At 44.5% G+C, this 26,132-nt stretch overlaps 1 protein-coding gene across 1 annotated transcript in view; it reads left to right on the top strand.

Annotated features, from left to right (window-relative positions):
* Positions 1 to 26,132, top strand: part of LOC124594366 — a 184,487-nt gene that overhangs the window by 73,367 nt on the left and 84,988 nt on the right. The window contains exons 5-6 of the mRNA XM_047132734.1: positions 3,112 to 3,445; positions 9,432 to 9,610. Of these exons, the coding sequence (XP_046988690.1) occupies positions 3,112 to 3,445; positions 9,432 to 9,610 (513 nt within the window). The remainder of the gene's footprint in view (positions 1 to 3,111; positions 3,446 to 9,431; positions 9,611 to 26,132) is intronic.

The following is a 26,132-nucleotide window of genomic DNA, read 5'->3' on the forward strand; positions in this document are numbered from 1 at the left end:
TCTAATGCATAACTCTCGGTTACAACACACCCATTCACAGCGGCTTCCAATTGTTAGACAATAGTTAGGGCGATTTCCAGTTGCTAACGAACAGTAACTACTCATTCTGTGCTTGATAACAGCATACACGATGGTGTTCCACTACGTCTGGAGCTATGTTTTACAGAACAGTAACCAAGTAACTTACGTGGTGCAGTATTTTACAGAATCGTAGCCAAATGTGTGTTAAGCTTCCTGATTGTTTTTCGATTTATGGGTGTGACACGTTACAAATATTACCAGAAGCCTTTAGGAACTGAAGTGATTGGCAGCCCAAATGAGATTCCTAATACTTCTATAAGACTTTTTTAGGTTATAGTCGACAATAGTATTGTTTTCGTAGCATGTATATATGAGAAAACTACACATCCAACATGGCGACAGATCTACATAGGCCTGGTCCTGTTTCGTATTCATTGGACTAAGCTGTATACCTCAGCAAAGATACCGTGCAATGTTTCAGAATATTTGACTAGGCAATTATTGACTGGGACGTTTTGTATGCTCGACATACACCATTTAATATCAGCCAGTATGAAGACGCCTGAATCGGGCCAAACGCGTCATTAGTAGATAAATAATTAAAACCATGAAATCAACACTTTTTTTTCTCATCGCATGTTGCTGGCTGCTGTACCATCCCTGCTACGGGTTGGAAAAATTTGTATGTACAGTTCTATGTTATGCACATCCTATATGTCAAATAAGGGTGCGAACATAATGTAGTTTCCACATAAATCGATTTGAAAATCGATCTTCAGCATACATCATAGTTCAAAAGTGGAAAACATGGGAAACGTTACTCGCGCGAAATTTTTGAGAGCAGGAAAACAATTAACTGGAAGAATAGGGTTTGCGGTGGAATCGACAGAAAATGGCATAAATGGCTGGAACGTAAAGTATATTATTAACTGTTTTATAACTTTGACTGCGAACTAAAAATTGCACTGTAGAAACGAGTAAGATAAAATGAGTAGATAAGAGTATCTTTATCGTTTATAAATAACATGAATGGGGAAAATATTTCGCCCTGGCGACATGAGAACGTGTGGGCGCACTCACCCCATCACTTAATTAACTACTCCTTGACACCTCGGAACTTGGCCTACCCAACTACTTCCGCTGTTCTTGTCCCCAGGTTTCTCGGAAAACACGAATATCAACGAGACATTAAACAATTACCTTCGTTTTACTCATTGCTCCATGTGCTATGACACTAGACATTACTCAAATAAAATGTTTAAAATTACGATCGTTTTTTAAAAAGCGTTTAGTTAGAATTAGAATTGAATGCACGGGTTTTGAGCTTACCTTTCTGAGGAAAGTGTAGCGCCACTGTTGGACGCCCTTTCTTCAGGTTTTCGTACCGCTCAGTTTCACACATCCTTCAGAATGACAGCTGCTGCAAGGAAGCAACGATGTCCTCACTCCAAAGCGTTACATCAGTACCTGCACAAGAAAGGGCTTAATCCATATTCACTGCACGCAGGACATCTATTGCCCACGGGACAACTAACGTAATATAAACCTAGAGCCGGCACTACAGCTACTTGTCTCGCATGCCACAGAAGCGCAGAACAGCACGACTACGACAGCCTGTATTCCCCCCTCTTTGTTTCTAGTAGTGATGTCATGGTTACCACGGCAACTGAGCGTTTACCCGGCGTGTACCTAGCCGCCTCGTCATTTACCGATCGAGGTGGCGCATTGGTTAACACACTGGACTCGAAATCGGGAGGACGATGGTTCAATCCCTCCTCAGGCCATCCTGATTTACGTTTTCCGTGATTTCCCGTGATCACTTCAGGCAAATGCCGGGATGGTTCCTGTGAAAGGGCAGGGCCGATTTCCTTCCCCATCCTTCCCTAATCAGAGCATGTGCTCAGTCTCTAATGACCTCGTTGTCGACGGGACGTTAAACACTAATCTCCTCTTCTTTCCCGTCATTTGCTCCGCGCCTCCGTCTACCGAGGGTACGGTCACCAGATTTCCAAAATCAAAATATGGGACCCAAATCAGAAGCTGGAATGAATCGACATTTTGTGGAAACTTTTGTTGATACTTCATCTAGACTCTTGTTAAAATACTTGGTATATGCTACAACCACATAGGTCATCGTAGCATTATCTTAAAATTCCCACTGAAAAAGTTATCAAAATACCTTGCATTACTAATCGAGTAAATAGTTTGTCACAGGCTAAAAAAAGACACATAACGATGTCTTTAACTAGGGTGGAAAATCATTATTTGCATAGGTTACATATTTTTCAGTCTCAGTTGAAGTTTCGTCGTGGGTTGCTTCCGAAAAATCTTTTCTGTTTTATTTTGCAGGAGAATGTAGGCCATTCATGAGTCTAATATTTTGAAACTGAGTTTTATAAAAATCAACACATGAAGTATCTCGAAAATTAGTCTTAGTTGTAACTATTTCCTTAATGGCTTAAACATTAAACCTCTTCTTTTCATCAATTCAAGAACCTTTTATGATCGAAAACCCACGTTCTGCAGTAGCATTAGTGACAGACCTATTTCAGTTTGGTTTAATTATTTGGGTGTGATCACATTTGCTCTTCATTTGGTTAGGTTATGGTACACGTTATTCAGATACACGCTATTTCAAAATATACTAAAAGATTGATGAAAAACGGAGCACTATACGTCCCTTAGGTATTTTGTCGGGACAACGGGACACTTAATCTAAACAAGGGACGTTCTTGTAAAATATGCGGCGTCTGGTTACCCTAGCGTAGGGTTAAGTTTAAGCTCTCGCAGTTTGTCTTGCTCTCTAGTGCTGGCGGTTTAGAAAGAATAAAATCAGCTGACGCCATTTGCGCCCACTGACAAATGTGCATAAAGGTTCATTGTAAAAATAATTATTACTACTGCTACTACTACCACCACGACCACCACCCGTGCTGCACAGAAAAGTGAAGCGGCCCGGCTTCCCTTGCTGCCACTGCGCAACGTCTACTTCGCTAAAGACTAAAAGTAGGATGGGTTTGGAGTTTATCAAATGCCTGCTTAGGTAGCTACTGGAACGAAATGTCTGAAGCGCCGACTGTGGTATTACAGAGGAGGCAGAGCCACGGGACGAGAGCGCGCGATCGTTCCTGCGCCGGAACGGCACGGGCTCCCTTGTCCTGAAGCAGCTGCGACCTGGCCTGCTGCAGCAGACCGTGGCGGCCATGAACAGCCCTGTGGCGGCAGCGGGGATGTCGCAGCTAGCGGTGCAGGACCAGCGCGTCGGCCGCGAGATTGACGTGGGGAACCCCCTGGACGCAGTCCTGGCCGCTACTTCCCAGCCCCAGCCACAGAGGCAGCACCGTGCAGACACCACCGACGCCATCCTCAGCACGCTCACCGCACTGGCCGAAGACGTCCACTGGATACGGGTGCAGCTCGCTAGGTTAGTTATCTACCACTCACGTCTCCCTCCTTTCTCCGCACAATTACATGAGCTTTTGCAACACGCGTTTACTACGTCACTATACTGGACTGTATACTAAAATTATTAATCTTACCTAGGTCTTATTTTAAACAATGACTTTTAAAGCAGTCTCCTTGGAAGCGAATACACCGATCCGCTTTTGAAATCTAAATACACTACTGGCCATCAAAATTGCTACACCAAAAAGAAATGCAGATGATAAACGAGTATTCATTGGACAAATATATTATACTAGAACTGACATGTGACTACATTTTCACGCAATTTGGGTGCATAGATCCTGGAAATCAGTACCCAGAACATACACCTCTGACCGTAATAGCGGCCTTGATAAGCCTGGGCATTGAGTCAAACAGAGCTTGCATGGCATGTACAGGTACTGCTGCCCAGGCAGCTTCAACACGATACCACAGTTCGTCAAGAGTAGTGATTGGCGTATTGTGACGAGCCAGTTGCTCGGCCACCATTGACCAGACGTTTTCAATTGGTGAGAGATTTGGAGAATGTGCTGGCCAAGGCAGCAGTCGAACATTTTCTGTATCCAGAAAGGCCCGTACAGGACCTGCAACATGCGGTCGTGCATTATCCTGCTGAAATGTAGGGTTTCGCAGGGATCGAATGAACGGTAGAGCCACAGGTCGTAACATATCTGAAATGTAACGTTCAAAGTGCCGTCAATACGAACAAGAGGTAGCCGAGACGTGTAACCAGTGGCACCCCATACCATCACGCCGGGTGATACGCCAGTGTGGCGATGACGAATACACGCTTCCCATGTGCGTTCACCACGATGTCGCCAAACACGGATGCGACCATCATGATGCTGTAAACACAACCTGGATTCATCCGAAAAAATGACGTTTTGCCTTTCGTGTACCCAGGTTCGTCGTAGAGTACACCATCACAGGCGTTCTGTCTGTGATGCAGCGTCAGGAGTAACCGCAGCCATGGTATCGTCTCCGAGCTGATAGTCCATGCTGCTGCAAACGACGTCGAACTGTTCGTGCAGATGGTTGTTTTGCAAACGTCCCCATCTGTCGACTCAGGGATGGAGACGTGGCTGGACGATCAGTTACAGCCATGCGGATAAGATGCCTGTCATCTCGACTGCTAGCGATACGAGGCCGTTGGGATCCAGCACGGCGTTCCGTATTACCCTCCTGAACCCACCGATTCCATATTCTGCTAACAGTCATTGGATCTCGACCAACGCGAGCAGCAATGTCGCGATACGATAAACCTGAATCGCGGTAGACTACAATCCGATCTTTATCAAAGTCTGAAACGTGATGGTACGCATTTCACCTCCTTACACGAGGCATCACAACAACGGGTCACCAGCAACGCCGGTCAATTGCTGTTTGTGTATGAGAAATCGGTTGGAAACTTTCCTCATGTCAGCACGTTGTAGGTGTCGCCACCGGCGCCAACCTTGTGTGAATGCTCTGAAAAGCTAATGATACGCGTATCACAGCATCTTCTTCCTCTTTCTTAAATTTCGCGTCTGTAGCACGTCATCTTCGTGGTGTAGCAATTTTAATGGCCAGTAGCGTATTTTGAGTTCTTCCATCGTCCGTCATATACCAAGACAATATGCATAAGTGTCCTCTGTCAACTTTAAGAATGCCGCGAGGGGTAGCTGCAGTTACCTGCTGCCGTAGTCCATTAACGCCAAATTTCGCCGCACTGTCCTAAACATTCGTCGTACGTCCCACATTGATTCCTGCGGTTATTTCACACAGTTTTGCTTGTCTGTTAGCACTGACAACTCTGTGCAAACTCTGCTGCCCTCAGTCATTGAGTGAAGGCTGTCGGCCACTACGTTGTGGGCGGTGAGAGGTAATGCTTGAAATTCAGTATACTCGGAACACTCTTGACACTGAGGATCTGGGAATGTTGAATTTCCTAACAATTTCCGAAATGGAATGTCCTCTGCATTTATCCCAAATTGTCATACCATGTTCAAAGTGTGTTAATTCCCATCGTGCGACCGTAATCCCACCGCAAACGTTTCCACATGAATCACCTGAGTGCAAGTGGCAGCTCTGCCATTCCACTGACCTTTCATACCTTGTGTATGTGATACTATCGCCATCTGTGTATATGCATATTGCTATTCCATAAATTCTGTCACTTCATGCAAGTATAAAAAGAAACTGGCATACTTCGCTTGTTTAAACATGGATGTCTACATAATTCACTTTCGTGAATCTTTGTACCGTAACTGCTGATAGGTGCAAGGCAACTGGATCTGTGGGTTGCCAGCACTGCAGACACTCCTCCTCCTCCTCCTCCTCCTCCTCCTCCTCCTCCTCCTCCTCCTCCTCCTCCTCCTCACGACCTCTCCAGACGGAAAGACTGTATCAGTCTTTCTACGCTCCTCCTCTTCCCTTGAGCTAAACTACGACCTTTCCATAGAGGCACGAACGTAAAAAAAGACTATCGAGAGTAATATCGATTATTATACGAAAACTTTTCCAGATTGTCAGTCAGGGAATATGAACTCTCGACATGTCTTGGCAGGGTTAATATTTATAACAGTGATCATTGTCAAAATATACGGAAAAAGGTGCCTGTTAATCACCCTAGTAAAGCCAGTGGGAAACAACTGTTATCTTGTTTTAGTCAGAACTTCTTATGTGATGTAGACCATACGTGATCGTGCACTGTCATGGAATCGTTCGTACTACGCTTCTGGACATTTCGTCATGTCCTCCCTCCAACGCCTTAGGCCATCGCTATGTATGAGGGGTGATACGAAACTAAGCTTGTAAAGCTTGCGGTGAAACGTGTGCATTTGATATCATACAACCAACACAGCCAGCTGATAGTACATACAGTACGTTATTTTTCTATATAGCTCTAAGCACTTTCCGTTTTGTGAGAGGAGTTTGAGTATACCCTCCCGATAAAAATCCTGTCCTTGCATGTTCACCCATGTTGTCATGAATTGTTTCACCACCACGTCTGAAGCGAATCGTTGGCCTTATTGGTGAGAAAGAAGGTGAAAGTGGCTTGGAATGAGGTATGGGCTGGAGGGGGGGGGGGGGGGGGGGGTTAGTGGTCCATGATGTCCCAGTGAAACTGCTTCAACAGCATGGTAGTCTTCTTGCCTACTTGAGACCGCGCATTGTCGTGAAGGAAGATAATGCCCTCGGAGAGAATCCTGGCCGTTTTCCCCTGGTTTCTTCAAACAATCAAGTTTTTGCAGTCAGTCAGCAGTCACTGTCTTCGCTTTCTCCAAAAACTCCACAAGTATGAACCCCACTCTTTCTAAAATATTGTGGCCATAACCTTTCCAGCAGACAGTGTCCCATTAAACTGCTTTGTCTTTGGAGAGGAGGGGTGTGTCACTTCATTAACAGCCACTTACTGTGCTGAGGGAGTAGTGGTGGATCAATGATTCATCACCCATAATAGTGCAGTGAAAAATACTGTTCCCTTTTGTGGAGAACTGTAGCAAAAATTGCAGCTTTGCCCCCATGCGCTTCTTCTTGTGTTGGTTTGTCAAATTTCATGAACCCATGGGGAACAGACTTCTGCGGTTTGAGGTGCCATGTCACGGATTGCGCGGCTCCTCCCGAGGGAGATTAGAGTCCTCCCTCGGGCAGGAGTGTGTGTTGTTCTTAGCATAAGTAAAAGTAGTGTGGAAGTCTAGGGACCGATGACCTCAGTAGTTTAGTCGCTTAGGAATTCACACACATTTGAACAAACTTCTCCATGTTCCAGACTATTGTGAACAATGTGAGGACTACTTCTAAAGACGTTTCGAGTTCTCCCATCATAAGGCTTTCGAAATGTGGTGCTACAGAAGAATGCTGAAGATAAGGTGGGTAGATCACGTAACTAATGAGGTGGTATTGAATAGGATTGGGGAGAAGAGAAGTTTGTGGCACAACTTGACTAGAAGAAGGGATCGGTTGGTAGGTCATGTTTTGAGGCATCAAGGGATCACAAATTTAGTATTGGAGGGCAGCGTGGAGGGTAAAAATCGTAGAGGAAGACCAAGAGATCAATACACTAAGCAGATACAGAAGGATGTAGGTTGCAGTAGGTACTCGGAGATGAAGCAGCTTGCACAGGATAGAGTAGCATGGAGAGCTGCATCAAACCAGTCTCAGGACTGAAGACCACAACAACAACAACAACAACAACAACAACAAGAAGGCATAATGTAATTCTACTGTTGCCCTGAATCAGACCCTCCACGTGAGCTGTGTTGAAATACGTTGATGCTGTGCTGGGTCGGCCACTGCATTGCTCTCGGTGGCGTTTTCTCTACTGGCTGCCAACTTTTGACAATATCCTGCAACATGCTGATGAGACTACAGTGTCTCCATAAATCTCTATCAGCTGCCAGTGAATTTATGAATAACTGAGCGAATTTTTTCACGAGACCAGTTTTCCAAATGTCGCCATTTGCGTTTATCTATAACTAGCGCTGTAGCTGTGAAGTGGCTGAATGAATGCTATAGTTACCAACCACTTGTAGCAAAATTACTAATTTCTTTGTAACGGATGAAACTCCAAGAATGTCGGCCCTGTGACCTTAGTTTCTGATCGCTGCCCGTAACACTCTGCCCTTCTGGCCATGAGGTAAACTCCTTATGAACGATCCCATCAACATAAAGAATTATTATTCTTCACTTGTCCATTTTTGGCCTAGGTGAAGGAGTCTTCCATTGTGACTATTGCTGCTTATTCATAGCCATAAAAGAAACTGACGTCACCAATTACGTCATTTGAAAGTATGGATCGTCTCGAAGCAGTTCTTAAAGTTCCCTGCAGACGTCCACGTGAAGTTGCTCCTGATGGCCGTAGAGCATTCGCCATAATCCTACTCATGTTCAATTCTTTTAATAGGATAAATTCACATGTACGATAATGTACTTTAAAGGTTTCAGTTACTGAAGCCCTGACTGTCCCTTGACCAGGAAATAGCTTACTGCTCATCCAGTTTACCAGTGTTGGTCTCTTGGTGAACTGTGACAGTTTCCTACCGACAAAAAATGTCTCGGAGATGATATGCGACATTTACGGCGAATAATGAGAATGTCTGTACTGTAAATGACTACTGTGCATAGTGGTGAAAACTGATTTCTGAGGAAATAAACGGAATTGTACTAAACGCAAATTATTATGAGACAGTGAAATATTTTTTCCGAACACCGCATAGTAGTTCAATAATCCACTTAATTTCGTCAACAATTGAAATTAGCAAGAAAATTGAACCAGTATTAAATTATTTTAACCGCATGTATTGAAATGTGTATTGACAAGTGCTGGACTGATTAACAAAATCTCGATATTACAACGAAAAACCAGCCAAAGTTGCGAATTTCACTTCTTTTTACTTACTCAATGTCTACTTTCGAGCTGGAACCTATTTTCAAATATTCGTGACAGATAGCCGAATTTCGGAATTTTTGACATGTTTTGCATTTTTGGAAATACCATTTCGACTATGTCAGTACATGGGTACTGGCCCGAAATTAGTCACTTAGTAAATAAAAAGTGAAATTTTCAACTTTGGCTGGTCGTTAGTTGTACTGATTAATAGAAGTCGCTGTCCTGCAATTATTCCAGAATTTCGATAGTTCGTAAAATCTCGATAGTTATATATCCCAATTTAATAAAAATGACTTTCACATTGTTTGAAAAAGCAGACCTTGAGGGCAGTGAGCTGGTGCCTTTGTAGTCTTCACAAAATCGGACGTATACAAAATTTCAAGACTGTTGGTCCATGTGAGGACAGAAAACAAGCGGTAGTAAAGCGCTTTTGAATTTTAGTTGCTATTCACGACTTTTGTTCCTAAATTATGTGACACCTCCATTTACATTTACAGAAAGAGTGTGTGTGTGTGTGTGTGTGTGTGTGTGTGTGTGTGTGTGTGTGTGTGTGTGTGTGTGTATGCATGTATTCACGCTTACTGTTGTTTTGCAGTTCCAACATGTCTATTGTGAGCGCGGCCAGGTCCAGCCTGCTGGAGGCAGAGCTGGAGTCTGCGCGTCGCTCCTTCATCAAGCACACGGCGGTATCTGGGAAAGGCCTCACCCCTCTGGACAGGGAGCGGCTGGCCGCGCTGCCAGACCTAGCTGACCAGCTCAAGGCCAGGCAGGCAGGTGCGTCACTGCGTCTATGGATCACCGTGCGCTGCATCGCGGTCGGTAACCAGTCCCTATACGAGACATACGCTGATCAGCCAGAACATTATGGCCACCTACCCCAGTAGCTGGTATGTCCACCTTTGGCACGGGTAAGTAGTGACGCGTCGTGGCATGGAAGCAGTGAGACCTCTGTAGGCCGCTGGATGGAGTTGGCACCACATCTGCAAACACAAGTCACCTAATTCCCATAAATTACAGGGATGAACGATGAGCTCTGGCGCCATGTTCAATCGCATCCCAAACATGCATGGATCGTCTGATGCGGAAACCCACCATTAGGAGTATTCGGTGCACTATGCACTTGTGCTCTGTGTAGCATTAAAGCCTGCTGTTAATTCGCCCACAGTTCGCCACCTGTCCTGTTTTACCAATCTGCCCAGCCTATCACATCCGACATGTGTAAAGAGGGATTGCCGCCGAACCCCACGACATTGGAACGCGGTTTCACTTCGGTTTCGCCACGTATCGAGGACGCTCCCCACAGCACTCTCCGTACACCTGACACGTCGTGCGGCTTCCGAAATGCTCGTGCCGAGCCTCTGGGCCACCAGCATCTGTCCTGAGTCAAATTCAGATAAATCGCGAGCCTTCCTTATTCTACACACGGATAGCACGCTCACTGATACTACATAACCTGTGCGTTTCATTCCTTGCCAGGTGACGTTTCTTTCGCCTGGAGGGCTTTATGACGATAGTAGATCGGTGGTCATAATGTTCTCGCTGACCAGTGTATTTCGCATGTAAAAGGAGATGTCCTGACTGAATCGTCATTGCCCAGCACAAACCGCTAAGCACAGAAACTTGAAATTTGGAGTGTCTGTTGATGTAGTAGTATAGGCATCTTTTAAGAAGGGATTTTTCGGAATTCCCCCAAAAAGATTGAAACGAGGATGAAATTTTTTTAAAAATATGAGAACTTTTAACATTGCAACGCGTCAGCAATCGTGAATAATTTAATGATTTAGTGTGTCCGCCTCGATTGCAAGTAGAAACCGGATGTTGACCTAGGTTTCTTCAGAATACACTAAAACTACAAACTGCCTAAAGAGGCACGGTCCAACATTAATACAGAACGTCCAAAAGGACAAAAGACTCGCATAAAATGTAAAACAAACGGTACGTGTGTACCATGTCAATAGTCGTTTTCCTGTGAGCCCGCGGCCCACCGAACGTTAGCTGGGGTGAGGAAGCACGCTTATGACGTTTGAGCTAAGTACGGCTATTGACATAGTACTCACGTACCGTTTTACATTTTATGCGAGTCTTTTGCCCTTTTGGGCGTTCTGTATTAATGTTGGACCATGCCTCTTTAGCCAGTTTGTAGTTTTAGTGTGTTCCGAAGGAGGTGTGGTTACCCACACTGAAACCTAGGTCAACATCCGGTTTCTATTTGCAATCGAGGCGGATTCTTTATAATCATTTTGAAAATATGTTGCTATTAGAGCAATCTTCAAGCTACAAGGGAGGATCAGAAAAAAACACAATTTTTTTTCTCATTTGGTATTGCAGCTGGAATACTGAAATACGACGATATAGTTTGAAGCTTTTGTTGCAGAGGGTATCTTGTTTTCGTGTTCATCTCTAGCGAAAGAAGCCTGAACTATGAAACGAGCATGGTGCGCATGTTCGTCATTAACACGCGAAGAGCAGTGAAGTCTAGTTCTATATTTATGGACCAAAGAAAGAGAGTGAAATTCACAGGGACATGTGTGCCATATATGGGGACGACTGTATGGACCATAGGAACGACTGGAAGTGGTGGGCATTCTTCCAAGAGGTCCGTGTGAACCTCGGTGATTCGCCCCTCTCTGGGCAGCCGTTAACAGCTAAAACCCTCAGAATGTCGGAGCCATTGAAGTAGCAATTTTGAACGACTGGCCTTTGCATCTTTGAACCTTATCGCAGCAATTCAAAATTTCCTATTGCGCAGTGTACGATATTGTTCATGGTACATTGAAATATCCTAAAGTTAGTGCTCGCTGGTTGCCTAAAAACCTGACAGACAAGCCCCAACGAATAAGCTTGGGCCACTTAATGCGTTAGGCCATAGAAGGGCATGACTTTCTGAACGGAATCGTCACTGGTGGTGAGTCATGGAGCATACCTCTACCCACACGAAACTCTATGGAGTTGAAACATGCTGGTTCCCCAGTAAAAAATGACGCAATCTTCTAGGAAAATGCTTGTGACAGTATTCTGGGATATGCATGGTGTGTTGTTGGTAAAATTTGCTGAACATGGCTCCACTGCGAATGCTGCAACCTTCATTAAAACTTTGGTTAAGTTGCTTCATGCCCTTCATCACAAACGCCACAACATTAATGCTGACAGTGTCAGAACTAATGACAACGATCGCACCCAAGTTGCTGCTCCTGTTCATGAGAAAATTCCCAAATTTGGATGGGAGGTGCTCCAGCACCCACCCTAAAGTCCGGATCTTAGACTGTCGGACCTTCGTCTGTTTGGTCCCATAACGAAATTCCTGACTGGCCAACGCTTTGCGACAGACATGGGAGTGAAATCAGCAGTCCACAGATGGCTATCCTCCATCCAAGCGAACTTCTACGAACACGACATACTGAAACTGGTACACAGTGGGAGAAACGTGCTGAAAACGTTGGTGATTATGTAGAAAAGTAGGTAAAAGATGTAAGTTCATTTGTGATTTTATTTTGTTTTGTTGTCTATTAAACGTCTTTGTAGTAAAATTATTGTGTGTTGCTTTCTGATCTTCCTTCGTTGAACTACGAAAATCGGTATTTGGCTTCTCATTCAGAAAAATACATACTTAAGCACTTTTGGAATTTTAACCACTAAGGGATAAAATAGTGGTGAACGATTTTTTAAAATAAGCTATTATTAGAGTACTAATAAAGCTACTTCTATGAAAACTGTCATTTGACTTCTAAAGAAACCTGTTAGAGGAGTATAGTTCCTATGGAAGTATTACCTCAAGAATTCAAAAGTCAGACTTAATAAAGAACTCCGGAACTCAGTCTCCAGCTTCCAGAATCGCTATTTGGTCAGAATAAATAAAATATGCGCAGACTTTTACAGTCTACGTGAGAGAACCTAGTATTATGTATCTTCTCTACTGTCGCATTCACGTAATGACCGAAGGAAAACAACTGTACATTCTGCCTTCTTAGCTGAGTGGTCACCGTGTCCAACTGCCATGTGGAGGGCCCGCGTTAAATTGCTGCAACTAAATGGAGTATTTCTTTGATGGGAGGACTGAGGTGCACTCCATCTTCGAGAGTAAAACTAAGGAGTTACTTGCACGAAAAGTATCAACAACAGTTTTCCCTTTTTTCGTCAGTCTTTTGACTAGCTGGAAGTGGTCCATCATGAATTTCTCTTTGGCCAACCTCTTTATCTCAAAGTAGTACTTGCACCATATGTCCTCAGTTATTTGTTTGGTGTATTCCCATCTCAGTCTGTCCCTATAGTTTTTACCCTCTACAGCTCCCTCTGATACCATGGAAGTTATTCCCTGAAATCTTAACATATGTTGTATCATCCTGTCCCTTATCAATCCACCTAATTTTAAGTAATCTTCTGTAATACTGCATCTCAAATTCTTTGATTCTCTTCCTTCCCTGTTTTCCCATAGTTGACTATTCACTGTGCTCGAAGCATACATTTTCAGAAAATTTTTCCCCAGATTATGGCTTCTGTCCGACACTAGGAACCTTCTCTTGGCATGAAATGCCCTGTTTCGCTGTGCTAATCTCCTTTTTGTGGTCTCCCTGCTTCGTCAGACATGAGTGAGTTCTCTTGCAAGTAGCACAATTCCGTAACTTCTACTGAGTGATCAACTCTTGTGATAAGCTTCTTTCTAATCTCATTTCTGCTACTACTCATTGCTTTCATCTGTCGCCAGTTTACTCTGAATCCATATTATGTACTAATTACACTATTCATTCCGTTCAACAGGCCTGTAATTCTTAACTTGGACTGAGAATCGCAATGTCATAAGCGAATCTTACCACTGCTGTTCTTTCACCCTGAATTTTAATGACACTTGTGCACATTTCTTTTATTTCCATCATTGCTTCTTTAATGTACAGACTGAACAGCAGGAGTGAAAGACTACGTTCCTGTTTTACTCACATCTTACTCTGAACATTTCGTTTTTGGTCTGTCTTATCGCTCCCTCTTGGCTCTTGTACACTCTGTATATTATATCTTCCCCTAGAGCTTACTAATATTTTTCGCAGAATTTCCGACGTCTTGCGCCACTTTACATTGTTGGAGACTTTGTCTCCGTCCACAAAATCCTGTGACAACCTCCTTATTTTTCTCGAGTCTTGCTTCCATTATAGAGTACAATGTCAGAACTGCTTCTCAGATATCTTTACATTTCCGACAGCCAAACTGTCACCACATTCATAGTGCAAAACACGCGTTAAGCGAAACAATTTATCCCATATAAATTAATGTAAAATACAGTAAGGCGGTCCATGCAGAAAAAGTGCTAAAAGTTTTTTCTTATTCATGCCATTTATTCAAAGAAAATTTTACGTACAACTTTCTGTACTTTATTATTCATGATACGTAACTAATTCTTTTTTACTAGGAAGCTATCTATAGTCATTTGCTTCTGCTGACGCTTCAACACTTGGCGAAAAATCGACACATCATCGTGAAATTTGTAGCGCGCATAGCCACTGCTTTAATCGGATGACGATTTTCAATGTATGATTCAACTGATTCCCATACTTCAAGCATTTCTCTTATTGCGCCAGAAGATTACTGCTTAGCTGTTACCACCACCACCTCCTCCTCCTCCGAACGCCCCTCGACAACTTCCTGCCGTGAAACACACTGCAACTCCCTAAGCTCTTCTGTGGTCATTTCTTCGCTGTGATCTTCCAAAAGCTCATAGATATTGTTATTCATTACCAGTCCCATGTCCCATGCTCTTGGCCAAATACATAATCTCGTTGATTGCAGGCTCCACAGGGACTGACTCAAATGCCTCAGAGTCACATCCAACAACACACTCCTGCCAAAGCTTCTTCCAAGCAGAAGTGAAGGTTCTCTTGGTAAAGCCTTCCTACGGCTTTTCGGTCATCTTGACGCAGGTAGCAATGTTGAAGCGATATTTCGAAAACTCTGAGATTGAGAGCTTCAGTCAACTCAAAGCAATGCTCGAAGAGTGCTTTAGTGTAGAGTTTCTTAAAATTAGAAATAATCTGCTGGTCCACAGGCCAGAGTAACGAAGTAAGGTTGGGAGACCGAAATTGGATCTTGATGAATTGAAATTCAAGGTGGTGGGCTTATCGGCCTGGATAATGGGCAGGAGCGTTGTCCATAACAAGCGAGAGATTCAAACCAAATACATTTTCACCGATGGACCAAACACTTCACTGATCCAATCACATACGTTTAATTTCCAAGGTCATTTTCTTTCTCTTATGGTCGTCTTCTTGCGGCTTTATCTTCGGGGACATTCCTACGAATGTTATTATAATGTGCACACAAAAAATACCGCGTGAACACAAATTTAGAAAAATGTGTGATCACAAGCTTCACTGAGATGGAAGCAGAAAGATCGCTAAACTCAGACCGCAGTACGTACTAAAGACATTGTTCATATGCCGCTGCCGACAATCATAGGTGTTCATATTGTTAAACATTTCACCATCCGCCCGCGAACAGCTGGTGACGTCACGCTAAATCGTCACTCCTTACGCGAAACATCGCTCGTTAAGCGATTTATTTTTTTTGCAATTTGTTTTGCTCGGTATGCGAATCTTGCGTTATGGGAGGTGCTCGTTAAGCGATGTTCCACTGTATTATTCTTGTCAGCAATTTGGATTCGTTAGCTACTAAGCTGATTGTGTGTTAGTTGGTACACTTAACTGCTCTTGTTATCTCAGGGATTATGTGGAACATATCTTTTCGAAGCTCTGCTCACCAACTTAAATACTCGATTGGTTGCCGCTTACCACAATGATTTCAGAAATAACATTAAACTGTAACAGAAGAGGTGAGAAACTGCTGATAATGGCTTTATTCTGTGTTATGGTCATATCTAAAACAATTTTTTTCAACTTTGCGTAGTATAATGAACCCTGCTGGAGGAACATCCGCAACTGAGCATTATACCAGAGGTCGAAAATACAGCTTCAGTTGTAAAATTCTTTTATCATCACACGACCGGTTTCGGGCTCTTACACGCCCATCTTCAGGTGTGTCAACTTGGTGCTGTGACCTCGGCGCTCGGGAATCACAGCACCAAGTTACGACACCTGAAGAAAGGCGTGTAAGAGCCCGAAACCGGTCGTGTGATAATAAAAGAATTTTACAACTGAAACGGTATTTTCAACCTCTGGTTTGCGTAGTATGTTGATAGCACATGTAACACACTTTCTGATCATAGAGAACGTAGCGGTGTTCGATGTACGATTCCTAAGCGTCGTTACCATGAATATTTTCTCGTGCTTCAGTCGATATTAGCAATTTTTGAGTCAACTCAAATTTTTCTTGTCAGTCATGCGTTCCATGTGATGCCGTACTCGGGGAGAAAATTTCAGTTTGCTTCTTGTTACAAACATTATAGAAAATATAAAATTTAACATTTCCATACCATAAAATAGTTCCAAATTAGTATAGTGAACTGTTCAGTTGAATGACATAAATGAACACGAGAATAATACCCACACTCCAACAGGACTAAGTGACACTAATGCATAGCGGCAGGAGACAGCGTGGAGTGGACTGACAAACCATACGAGGCAATTCGGTAAGGAAGATATGAGCAACAAACGCTCTCAGATCTGACAGAGCATAAGTCGGGTAGCCTGTTTTTTTGTTTTTTTTTTTAATACCGTCAATCGTGGTTGTCACGTTAAAGACGTTGCATCACTTGCCCCTTCATGTCTCGTGTGGCAACCCATGCCACAGTGTGTCTGTCTCCTATCTCCATGCAGCACTGCTGGAGAGCTGGTCATTCTTCTTTTGCTGTCCCTCTTACTATGTATCATTGAACAGAATAGCAAACTAGATTAATTTTGGAGATAAACAAAAATACATACAAATTTTTGTGCGTAATGTGAAACAATTCAGTATATCCCATCAGTGCAGGGCTTCTCATGAAATGTGAAGAGCAGTATTGGTTTGAGTGCACTCCATCTACACATAGCAAAAACGAAATTGCAGATATCTGCCTAACCGCCAGAGAAAGTCTGCCAGATGATACATATATTATTAAAGTTTTTGCTCAGTAGTAAAAATCTGAGCCAAATCTCTTATATTAAACTGAGTGCGTTTTTACTCATATTATCAACTTTTGCACATTTGTTCAAAAAGTAATACTTTATAGCAACAGGGCAAAGTGAATGTGAGAACAAGGGGCCTTCTGTTTTCCTTATTAGCAAAGTCAAAGGTCAAGGGCAGGGGTCAATGTCCTGAGACAGTTGTCCCCGTTGTCTTCAAGGCCACGGGTTAAACTCCTGAGGCGGTTGTCCTCTTTCAAGGTCACAGGTCAAAGTTATCCTAGAACAAGGAGTTAATTGTTCTCTAAATGTCAGCAACTTGCTCTTATGACTTCAATTGTATTGTGCAATTAGTCTGATTAATGATGTTACTTTTATCACCATTATTAATTACCTGCCATTTATCACCATTATTTAATACCCAATAACAGTATGATGATTTATCACCCCAAAAAATGACATTCCTGCACCGACCCAACCATCAGACTGACTTGTCACTTGTGTTCTGTTCACCATAGTGGGAGGTTCATGACTAACCATTAGACAGGCAGGCAGATTCCTCATTCGTTTTCTGCCAGTCTGCACACCTGACACGTAATTTCGTTTCTTTTTGCAATTTTCAGCAGAGTATGTTCCTAACGACATTTCTGTAAGTTCTCCATTGTATAACTATGTTCTTCCATCACTATCTGCAGTTTTGGGGTCTATTTCTTACAATTTTGCTGATGTCTAAAAAATACTCACACACAACTTTAAATTAAAAATTACTGCATGACAGAAAAATCTCGGCTGCATACAATAATTTTATTTTAAAAAGAATGTCCGATGTTGATCAGTGTTTGATCATCTTCAGACCATTACTCTCTAAACCGAGTAGCATGAAATTTATTAGAAGACACGCAAAAATAGACATAACAATGAAATGATGTAACTACAATATAAGTAGTGGGCATAGAGCATGAATTGTGCTACAATCACTTGAACAACAGCTGCATGACATGTGGTTGCTGTCACATAAATAATGAGAGCTCCACCCACTGTCTCCAGCATTGCTTTTTAATAGTAGCCAATAGCTGTGAAATAAGAATAAAATCAGTATAATTAAAATTTTGGAATGAAATATTTAGGTTATGACCAGTCATTCACATATAAAATAGATTCCAACAAAATTTAATACAGTGACAGGCACAAGAAGAATAATAAAGACATAACCATTAATATTAGAATTAGACTACACATGACACAATAATCCTGCTGTAGAATCTACTTCCAACAACTTTAAAATCCTCCACAATGCACCCAAAGTCCTAATGTCATCAGTATCTTGTAAAAATTAAAAATTCATGTTGACCGCAAAAAACCATTGTTTGCTTAACGAACAGTTGGATTTCAGAGATTTTTTTCGATGTCTCTGGTGATTTTCTCTGAAACTGCTTGCTCTTCCATTTTCATTATTTTGAGGGTTTTCCTTAAAAGCATTTAGTCATATTAGAATAAAACTTCTTTCCATATGATATTGCTAATTTTGCCATAACCTTGCATTCTTAGCTGCAACGGACATAAGACGTGCTTTGCTGCTGCTGTACATTTTAGCGATTTTGATTGAGGCAAACTTACGCTGCAGTGTTCTCCTTCGGCACGCAAGTGTAGAAGAGTACACGGAATCATCTAACAAAAGAATCCGTACAATGCACGTTTGTTTATATATAAAAGCCGACTTGGGTATTTTCCCTTGTAAGAGACCGTTTGTATAAGATCGTATGTCGATTTAAAGTTCTAGATTCGCATAGGCCTATTATACTATTTGCGTCACTTCTTTTGCTTAATATTTCGTTGATTGTGTCAATACCCGCTTGTAATGTGATACGTTGTGGAATTTCGAACATTCCCGAGAGCGGCGATACACTATTGCTGTTATCGTCAATTGTAGGCTTAAACAAAATTGTGCTCATTTAAAATTTTTGAGGACAGTAGGCCTATCCTCTTTCAACACAATCTTTTCCTAATTTAATTTGTACAATTGCGAAAGAAATAGGTTAGTTTAAGAATTCTCGCACGCTTGCAAAACTGTATTTTCGTAAGTTAGTGGTACGAGTGTTTTGGATACGTAAATTAATTCGTAACAAGTTAGCCTTTGTGATTCACAGTTCAGCCAAAGTATACATTACTCCTAAATTTCATTGTATATCATCGAACACACACGTGTGTTTTTCTTTAAATTTTCGAAAGCTACTACTGCCCTTTGCATAATCTACGAGCAATTTGTAACAAATTGGCATTTGTGATTTATTTACTGTAGCAGATTTTCTAACATACTTTGTTACATCTAGTTTTCTCTGAAAGAGTAGTAGTCCTATATATTACCGGCATTTATCATAAATTAACTTTTAGTTTGCTAACAACTACAGTTAACATCAAAACGTTTTAGGAAACTAGTAATTTTTACCACGGGTTTTTGTGTTGCCTTAATAGAAACCTCGTTTTGTGTATCTGCTTCAGTTCCTATAGGGAACTGGAAACTTCTTAGCTCAACAGATTTAAAGATAATCAGCAGGTTAAATTAAAAGTTACTTATTCACTGTCTTGTAATATAGTGAACCAGACAAAATGTAGCCCCACTGTGATTGCTGTTCTCAAAGACGGATGAGGTTGTTGGCGTTAGTAAGCAGTACTGTCAAACCGTTGGCAGCTGCTGTGAGTCGATGTGTTGGAAGAGCTCTCGAGAGTTATGTATCTGTGATACCTCCAGAGGTACCTTAGGGACTATCCTCTCCTGTGCATCCTGTCACCTCTGCAGAATGTGCAGAACCTGTCATTACCCATCCACTTGTCTGTGAGTGGTGTGTCAATGACAGATCTAGGCATCCTGTACAGGATGGACAGTGACCACGGAGGACTCAGGATGTTGTGCTGATCCCCCTAGCCAATAAGTTTGATGATGTGCTGTCTCGCTGAGACTGAGCCAGCGGGACTCACTTCACCTGTTTCGCGGAAACGTGTTTTGTCCGGTGTCAGTAGAAGGCAAACACACAAGAGTAGGGCTCCATTAATCGTTGGAAATTCAAACATATGGCGAATGGTGCTACCCCTTGGAGAAATGGCAGCAACAGGCAGGAAAAGTCGCCAGAGGTGCACTCAGTGTGTGTGCCTGGGAGCTTAATTCAACATGTTTAAGAGACTATTCTGACAGACATTGTGGAACAGAGTGCAACCAATTGCAGATAGCGGCGCACGTTGGAACAAATGACGCCTCTCATCTGGGCTCACAGGTCATTCTTGGATCATTCCAGCGACTGACCGAGAAGGTTGAGAAGAGCAGCCTTGCACACGGAGTTTCACCGAAGCTCACACACCGCCCAGGGGGTCCACAACTCTCTTGTGGATACATGTGTAGTGAGCACAGGACCCCGAGCTAATGTGGCCCTCCTTCCTTTCCGGGCTGCATACCTTCCTTTTCCGCATCCTTCCCTATCCCCCATCTTCGCCCCCCCCCCTCCCCTCACCTCTGGCTCTTTCCTTCCCCTTCTACCCCTCTCGGAGTATGGTTTGTGCCTACGACCGGAGATGGACGCTCGTAAATGTAACGCATTCTTCGCCTTCTCTGTTTGTATGTCTTTATCCTTCCTTTGTCCATCTCTTTTCCTTACCTCTTCTCTTTACCCTTTTCTCCGCTGCGGCGTTTGAGACCTCTCCTCTTTCCTTTCTCTTTCTTCCTCCCTGTGTGTGTCTGAAGGCCGAACCACGCATTTTCGTGCGTAGCTGGTGACGGGGTAACGCGTAATTCCCCGCCCCGGGTAGACAGGTAGGACACGTACGTAACCCCTGGTAACGGCCAGGCTGAGGGAGGGGTGGTTACCCGAGCTGATACCTTCCGATTGGTCCCTCCGTCCGTTTGTCAGAAGGTGTGACCTGAGGTGTGAACAATCACCTAAGGTGGGAGTGCCCTCAGAGAGGGTCCCAACAAGGGAGGAGTGCGCCATTGGAGACGCCGGTAATCGTGGGGGATTCTTCCGCAATGGTTTCCTCATCTTCCATTATGTCTGCTCACAAGCGTAAGTTCACCGAGTCTCAGCCACAGACAGTTCTTCCATCGTTGCCACAGTTCCTTGTTGTTTCTCGGTCTGACGAAGGTCACAACTTCTCCACGGTCAACCCTTTCATTATTCAGAAAGGTGTCGACGCATTTGCAGGTCCTGTAAAGTCTTGTTCCAGATTACGGAATGGCACCTTGTTGTTAGAAGCAGTCAGTGCCCTCCAGGCACAAAAATTGCTGCGTACTTCACTGCTCCACACCTTCCCTGTCCGGGATGAAGCGCACTGCACTTCAAATTCCTCACGTGGAGTCGTTTATACACGCTCCCTCGACGGATTGTCTGACGAGAAAATTCAACACTACCTGTCTGACCAGGGCGTAACGGCTGTTCATAGAGTTATGGCAAGGGTTGACACGAACATTGTTCCAACCCATACTGTCTTCTTGACATTTGACAAAGTTCAACTCCCATCGAAAATAAAAGCGGGCTATGAAATAATTTCCGTTCGCCCCTACGTCCCAAACCCTACGCGTTGCTATCAGTGCCAGCGGTTCAATCACACCAGCGAGTCCTGTTCCAACCCGACCAAATGTGTTACGTGTGGCAAGGATGCCCATGAGGGTGCTTCTCCACCTCCATCCCCTCGTTGCATCAACTGTATGGGTGACCACGCTCCTTTCTCTCGAGATTGCCCCATTTTTAAGGACGAAAAGCTCATCCAGGAAATCAGAGTGAAGGAAAAGGTGTCGACCTTTGCTGCTCGAAAATTATTCGCAAGTCGAAAGCCCACTGTGCCTCAGACAGGAAAATACAGCACTGTCCTTGCCTCTCCTCGGCCAACAAAGGAGGCGGTCATGCAGACTTGTGATCTCACCTTTAGTGCCACGGTCGTCAGATCGGCCAGAGCAAAGATCGCCCGTTCAACTTCCCCACTTTCGCCTGCTCAATCTATGGCTCACCCTTCATCAGGTTCTGCTAAATCTCGATCCCAAAAGTCATACATCCGGACTTCCAAAAAAGAGCATACTCGTGAAGATTTTTTACGTACCCCAACTTCACAACCATCAGTTCCTCCTTCATCTAAACACCGTTTTTCCAAGAAAGCTAATAAGAAACCCAATTCCTCTCCTTCTCCGCCACGGCATGTCTCATCTACAGCACCACCTAGCGGTAACCGCCCTCTTCTGTGTCGCCGAGGCGTACTGCTGGCGGCTGATCAAACCGACTGATCGCTGGTGGCAGGAGCTGCTCCTGAACAACCTATGGATCAGGATCTTTTGCCTTCGGCTGAGTGCCGTTCCACGCTGTCGGTCGCAAGCTCTGAGCAGTCGTTGAGTTGACGGCAACCTTGGTCACATTCTTCCATTTTCTGTCCACCCTATGTCGATTATCCATTGGAATATCCGCGGCATTCGGGCCAATCGGGATGAATTGACGATCCTCCTATGATCCTACTCGCTGGTTATCTTCTGTCTTCAGGAAACAAAGCTGCATCCCCACGACCGCTTTGTCTTCCCCCATTTTCAGTCAGTCCGATTTGATCTCCCCTCTGTTTAAGGCACTCCAGCACATGGAGGACTCATGATTCTTCTCCATAATACTCTCCATTATCACCCAATCAGTCGCTGTCCGTCTTTCCCTTTCTGGATACACCTTCTCTCTTTGTACTGTATACATTCCATCGTCCACATCAATGGCACGAGCTGATCTCCTTCATCTTCTTGGTCAGCTTCCACTCCCCTATTTGCTGGTTGGGGACTTCAATGCCCACCACCCGCTTTGGGGATCTCCACATCCTTGTCCACGTGGCTCACTCTTGCTAGACGTCTTCCACCAAGCGGATCTTGTTTGCCTCAACACTGTGGACCCTACATTTTTGTCTGCCTCCACGACAAATTTCTCTCATTTGGACATTTCGGTCGGTACTGTTCCGCTAGCTCGGCGCTTCGAATGGTTCGCCCTTGATGATACACACTCGAGTGACCACTTTCCATGTGTCCTTCGATTGCAGCCACAACTGCCATATATGCGCCCGAGACGCTGGAAGTCTGCCCTAGCCGATTGGACACTTTTTTCGTCTCTAGCGACATTCGATGACCGTCACTTTCCTAGCGTCGACGATGATGTCACTCATTTTACAGACGTTATTCTTACAGCTGCGGAACGCACCTCCGAATTGCCCCGGCGCCCCCCAGTTCCTTGGTGGAACGAGGCATGCCGTGACGCAATACGTGAGCGGCGACGTGATCTCCGCGTTTTCCGCCACCATCCTACTTTGGCCAATTGTATCCGCTATAAGCAGTTCCGAGCGCGATGCCGTCGCGTCATCCGCGATAGCAAGAAGGCGAGCTGGAAATTCTTTACTAGCTCATTTAACACCTTCACTCCCTCCTCGGATGTTTGGAGTCGGATTCGACGGTTATCTGGCGCGCCTAGGTTCTCCCCGGTCTCTGGGCTCACTGTTATGCATGATACGTTAGTGGACCCCGTCGCAATTTCTAACTCTTTGGGTCAACACTTTGCTGAGATTTCGAGCTCTTCAAATTACCCGCCAGCGTTTCTCCCGAAGAAACGTGCAGCGGAAGTGCAACCTCTTGCTTTCTCCTCTCAAAATCGCGAAAGCTACAATACTGTTTTCTCCATGCGGGAACTCCAACATGCACTCTCTTCTTTTCGCTCCTCCGCCCCAGGACCGGATGGTATCCACATCCAAATGTTGCTGTATTTATCACCCCATAGTCTGCGTTACCTCCTTCACCTTTATAATCGAATTTGGACCGACAGTACATTTCCCAGACGATGGCTGGAAGCTATCGTCGTTCCTGTTCCGAAACCTGGAAAGGACAAACATCTCACCTCTAGCTATCGCCCCATTTCTCTCACGAGTAGTGTTTGTAAGGTTTTGGAGCGTATGGTGAATTGCCGTTTAGCTTGCTGGCTGGAGTCCCGCAGTCTTTTAACACCTGCCCAATGCGGTTTCCGAAAGCATCGTTCTGCAGTTGACCATCTTGTTGCTCTCTCCACTTATATCATGAACAATTTTCTCCGGAAACGCCAAACAGTAGCAATATTTTTTGATCTGGAGAGCGCAAACGCTACCTGTTGGAGGACAGGCATCCTCCGCACACTGTTCTCTTGGGGCTTTCGAGGTCGGCTGCCACTATTTCTTCGCGAATTTATGGCAGTGCGCACATTTATAGCGCGGGTGAACACTACTCTCTCCCGTACTTTCTCCCAAGAAAACGGGGTACCCCAGGGCTCCGTGCTGAGTGTTGTACTGTTTGCCATTGTCATAAATCCAATTATGGATTGTCTCCTTCCCGATGTCTCAGGCTCCCTCTTTGTGGACGATTTTGCGATCTACTACAGCTCTCAACGGACCAGCTTTCTTGAACGACGTCTTCAAGGCTGTCTCGATCACCTCCACTCATGGAGCATCGAAACAGGCTTCCGCTTTTCTCCCAGTAAGACCGTTTGTGTTAATTTTTGGCGTCGTACGGAGTTTCTTCCACCCTCCTTACATCTAGGACCTGTCAACCTTCCGTTTTCGGACGTCGCTAAATTCTTGGGTCTAATGTTTGACAGAAAACTGTGCTGGTCCTCCCACGTTTCCTATCTTTCGGCTCGCTGTCTGCGATCCCTCAACACACTCCGCGTCCTGAATGGTACCTCCTGGGGATCGGACCGAGTGGTCGTTCTCCGCCTCTATCGCGCCTTAGTGCGCTCGAAATTGGACTATGGAAGCATAGTCTACTCCTGCTCGGCCGTCTATTCTTCGGCGTCTCGACTCTATCCACCACCGTGGATTACGTTTAGTGTCTGGAGCTTTTTACACCAGCCCTGTGGAAAGCCTTTATGCTGAGACTGCTGAACCTCCGCTGTCCAATCGGCGAGCAGTCCTTCTGAGTCGTTATGCTAGCCATCTGTCTTCCATGCCTGCTAATCCGGCCCATGACATTTTTTTCGACGCCTCCTTGGGTGTAGGGTATGCAGGCCGCCCTTCCTCCCTACTACCACCAGGAGTCTGCTTCCGTCAACTGCTCCATTCTCTTTCCTTCCGCCTTCCTAAAACCTTCTTGACAACTTGGGGTACAGCACCGCCTTGGCTCCGTCCCCGGACCTGCCTGCTCCGTGACCTTTGTCAATTTCCCAAGGATGGTACCCCTTCACTTGTTTATCGTCGGGCATTTGCTGCTCTATGTGCACAAATGACGGACGCCACATTTATTTACACTGATGGCTCGAAAACATCGTTAGGTGTAGGGAGTGCCTATATTGTTGGCGATACCCCAAATCGATTTCGGCTTCCCGACCAGTGTTCGGCTTACACTGTGGAGCTTTACGCTGTTCTCCAGGCTGTCCAATACATCCGCCGCCATCAGCGGATACAGTATGTTATCTGTTCAGATTCTCTCAGCTCTCTCTCCTCAGTCTCCAAGCTCCCTACCCTGTCCACCCTCTGGTCCACCGGATTCAGGACTGCCTGTACTTGCTGCACTTGGGGGGCGTCTCGGTGGCGTTCCTCTGGCTCCCAGGACACGTTGGTATCTGTGGAAATGAGGCGGCCGATATAGAGGCCAAGGCTGCAGTCTCTCTTCTTCGGCCAGCTATTCGATCGATTCCATTCGCCGATCTACGGAGTGTTTTATGTCGTCGTGTTGTTCTTTTATGCCACGCACATTGGTCGACACTTCCCCATAATAAATATCGGGACGTGAAAGCTCTTCCCTGTGCTTGGACCTCTTCCTCCCGAACGCGTCGTCGGGAGGAGGTAATTTTAACTGGACTCCGGATAGGGCACTGTCTTTTTAGCCATCGACATCTTTTAAGCGGCGATCCTCCTCCACTCTGTCCCCACTGCTCTCAGCTGTGGACGGTAAAACACCTTTTAATTGAGTGCTCCTATTTTACTCCGTTACGCGCCCGTCTACAGCTGTCGCCTGATATATCGTCCATTTTAGCAGATGACACGCGCTCGGCCGATCGCGTTCTCGAGTTTATTAGTGCCAGTGAGATGACGTCAGTCATTTGAAGCTCTTTTTGGGGACAACCAACCGCTTTCTGTAGTGGATTTTTAAGCTTTCCTTCTGCTTTTAGTTTCTCCAATTTTTTGAGTTTCGTGCCATTGCTGCTGGTTTCCAGTTTCGTTTTTTACCGTTTCCTAAGTTACAGACCGGGCGCTAATGACCATAGCAGTTTTGCGCCCCAAAACCAAAGCAA

The sequence above is a fragment of the Schistocerca americana genome, chromosome 2, assembly GCF_021461395.2.
Source record: "Schistocerca americana isolate TAMUIC-IGC-003095 chromosome 2, iqSchAmer2.1, whole genome shotgun sequence".
Lineage (NCBI taxonomy): Eukaryota > Metazoa > Arthropoda > Insecta > Orthoptera > Acrididae > Schistocerca > Schistocerca americana.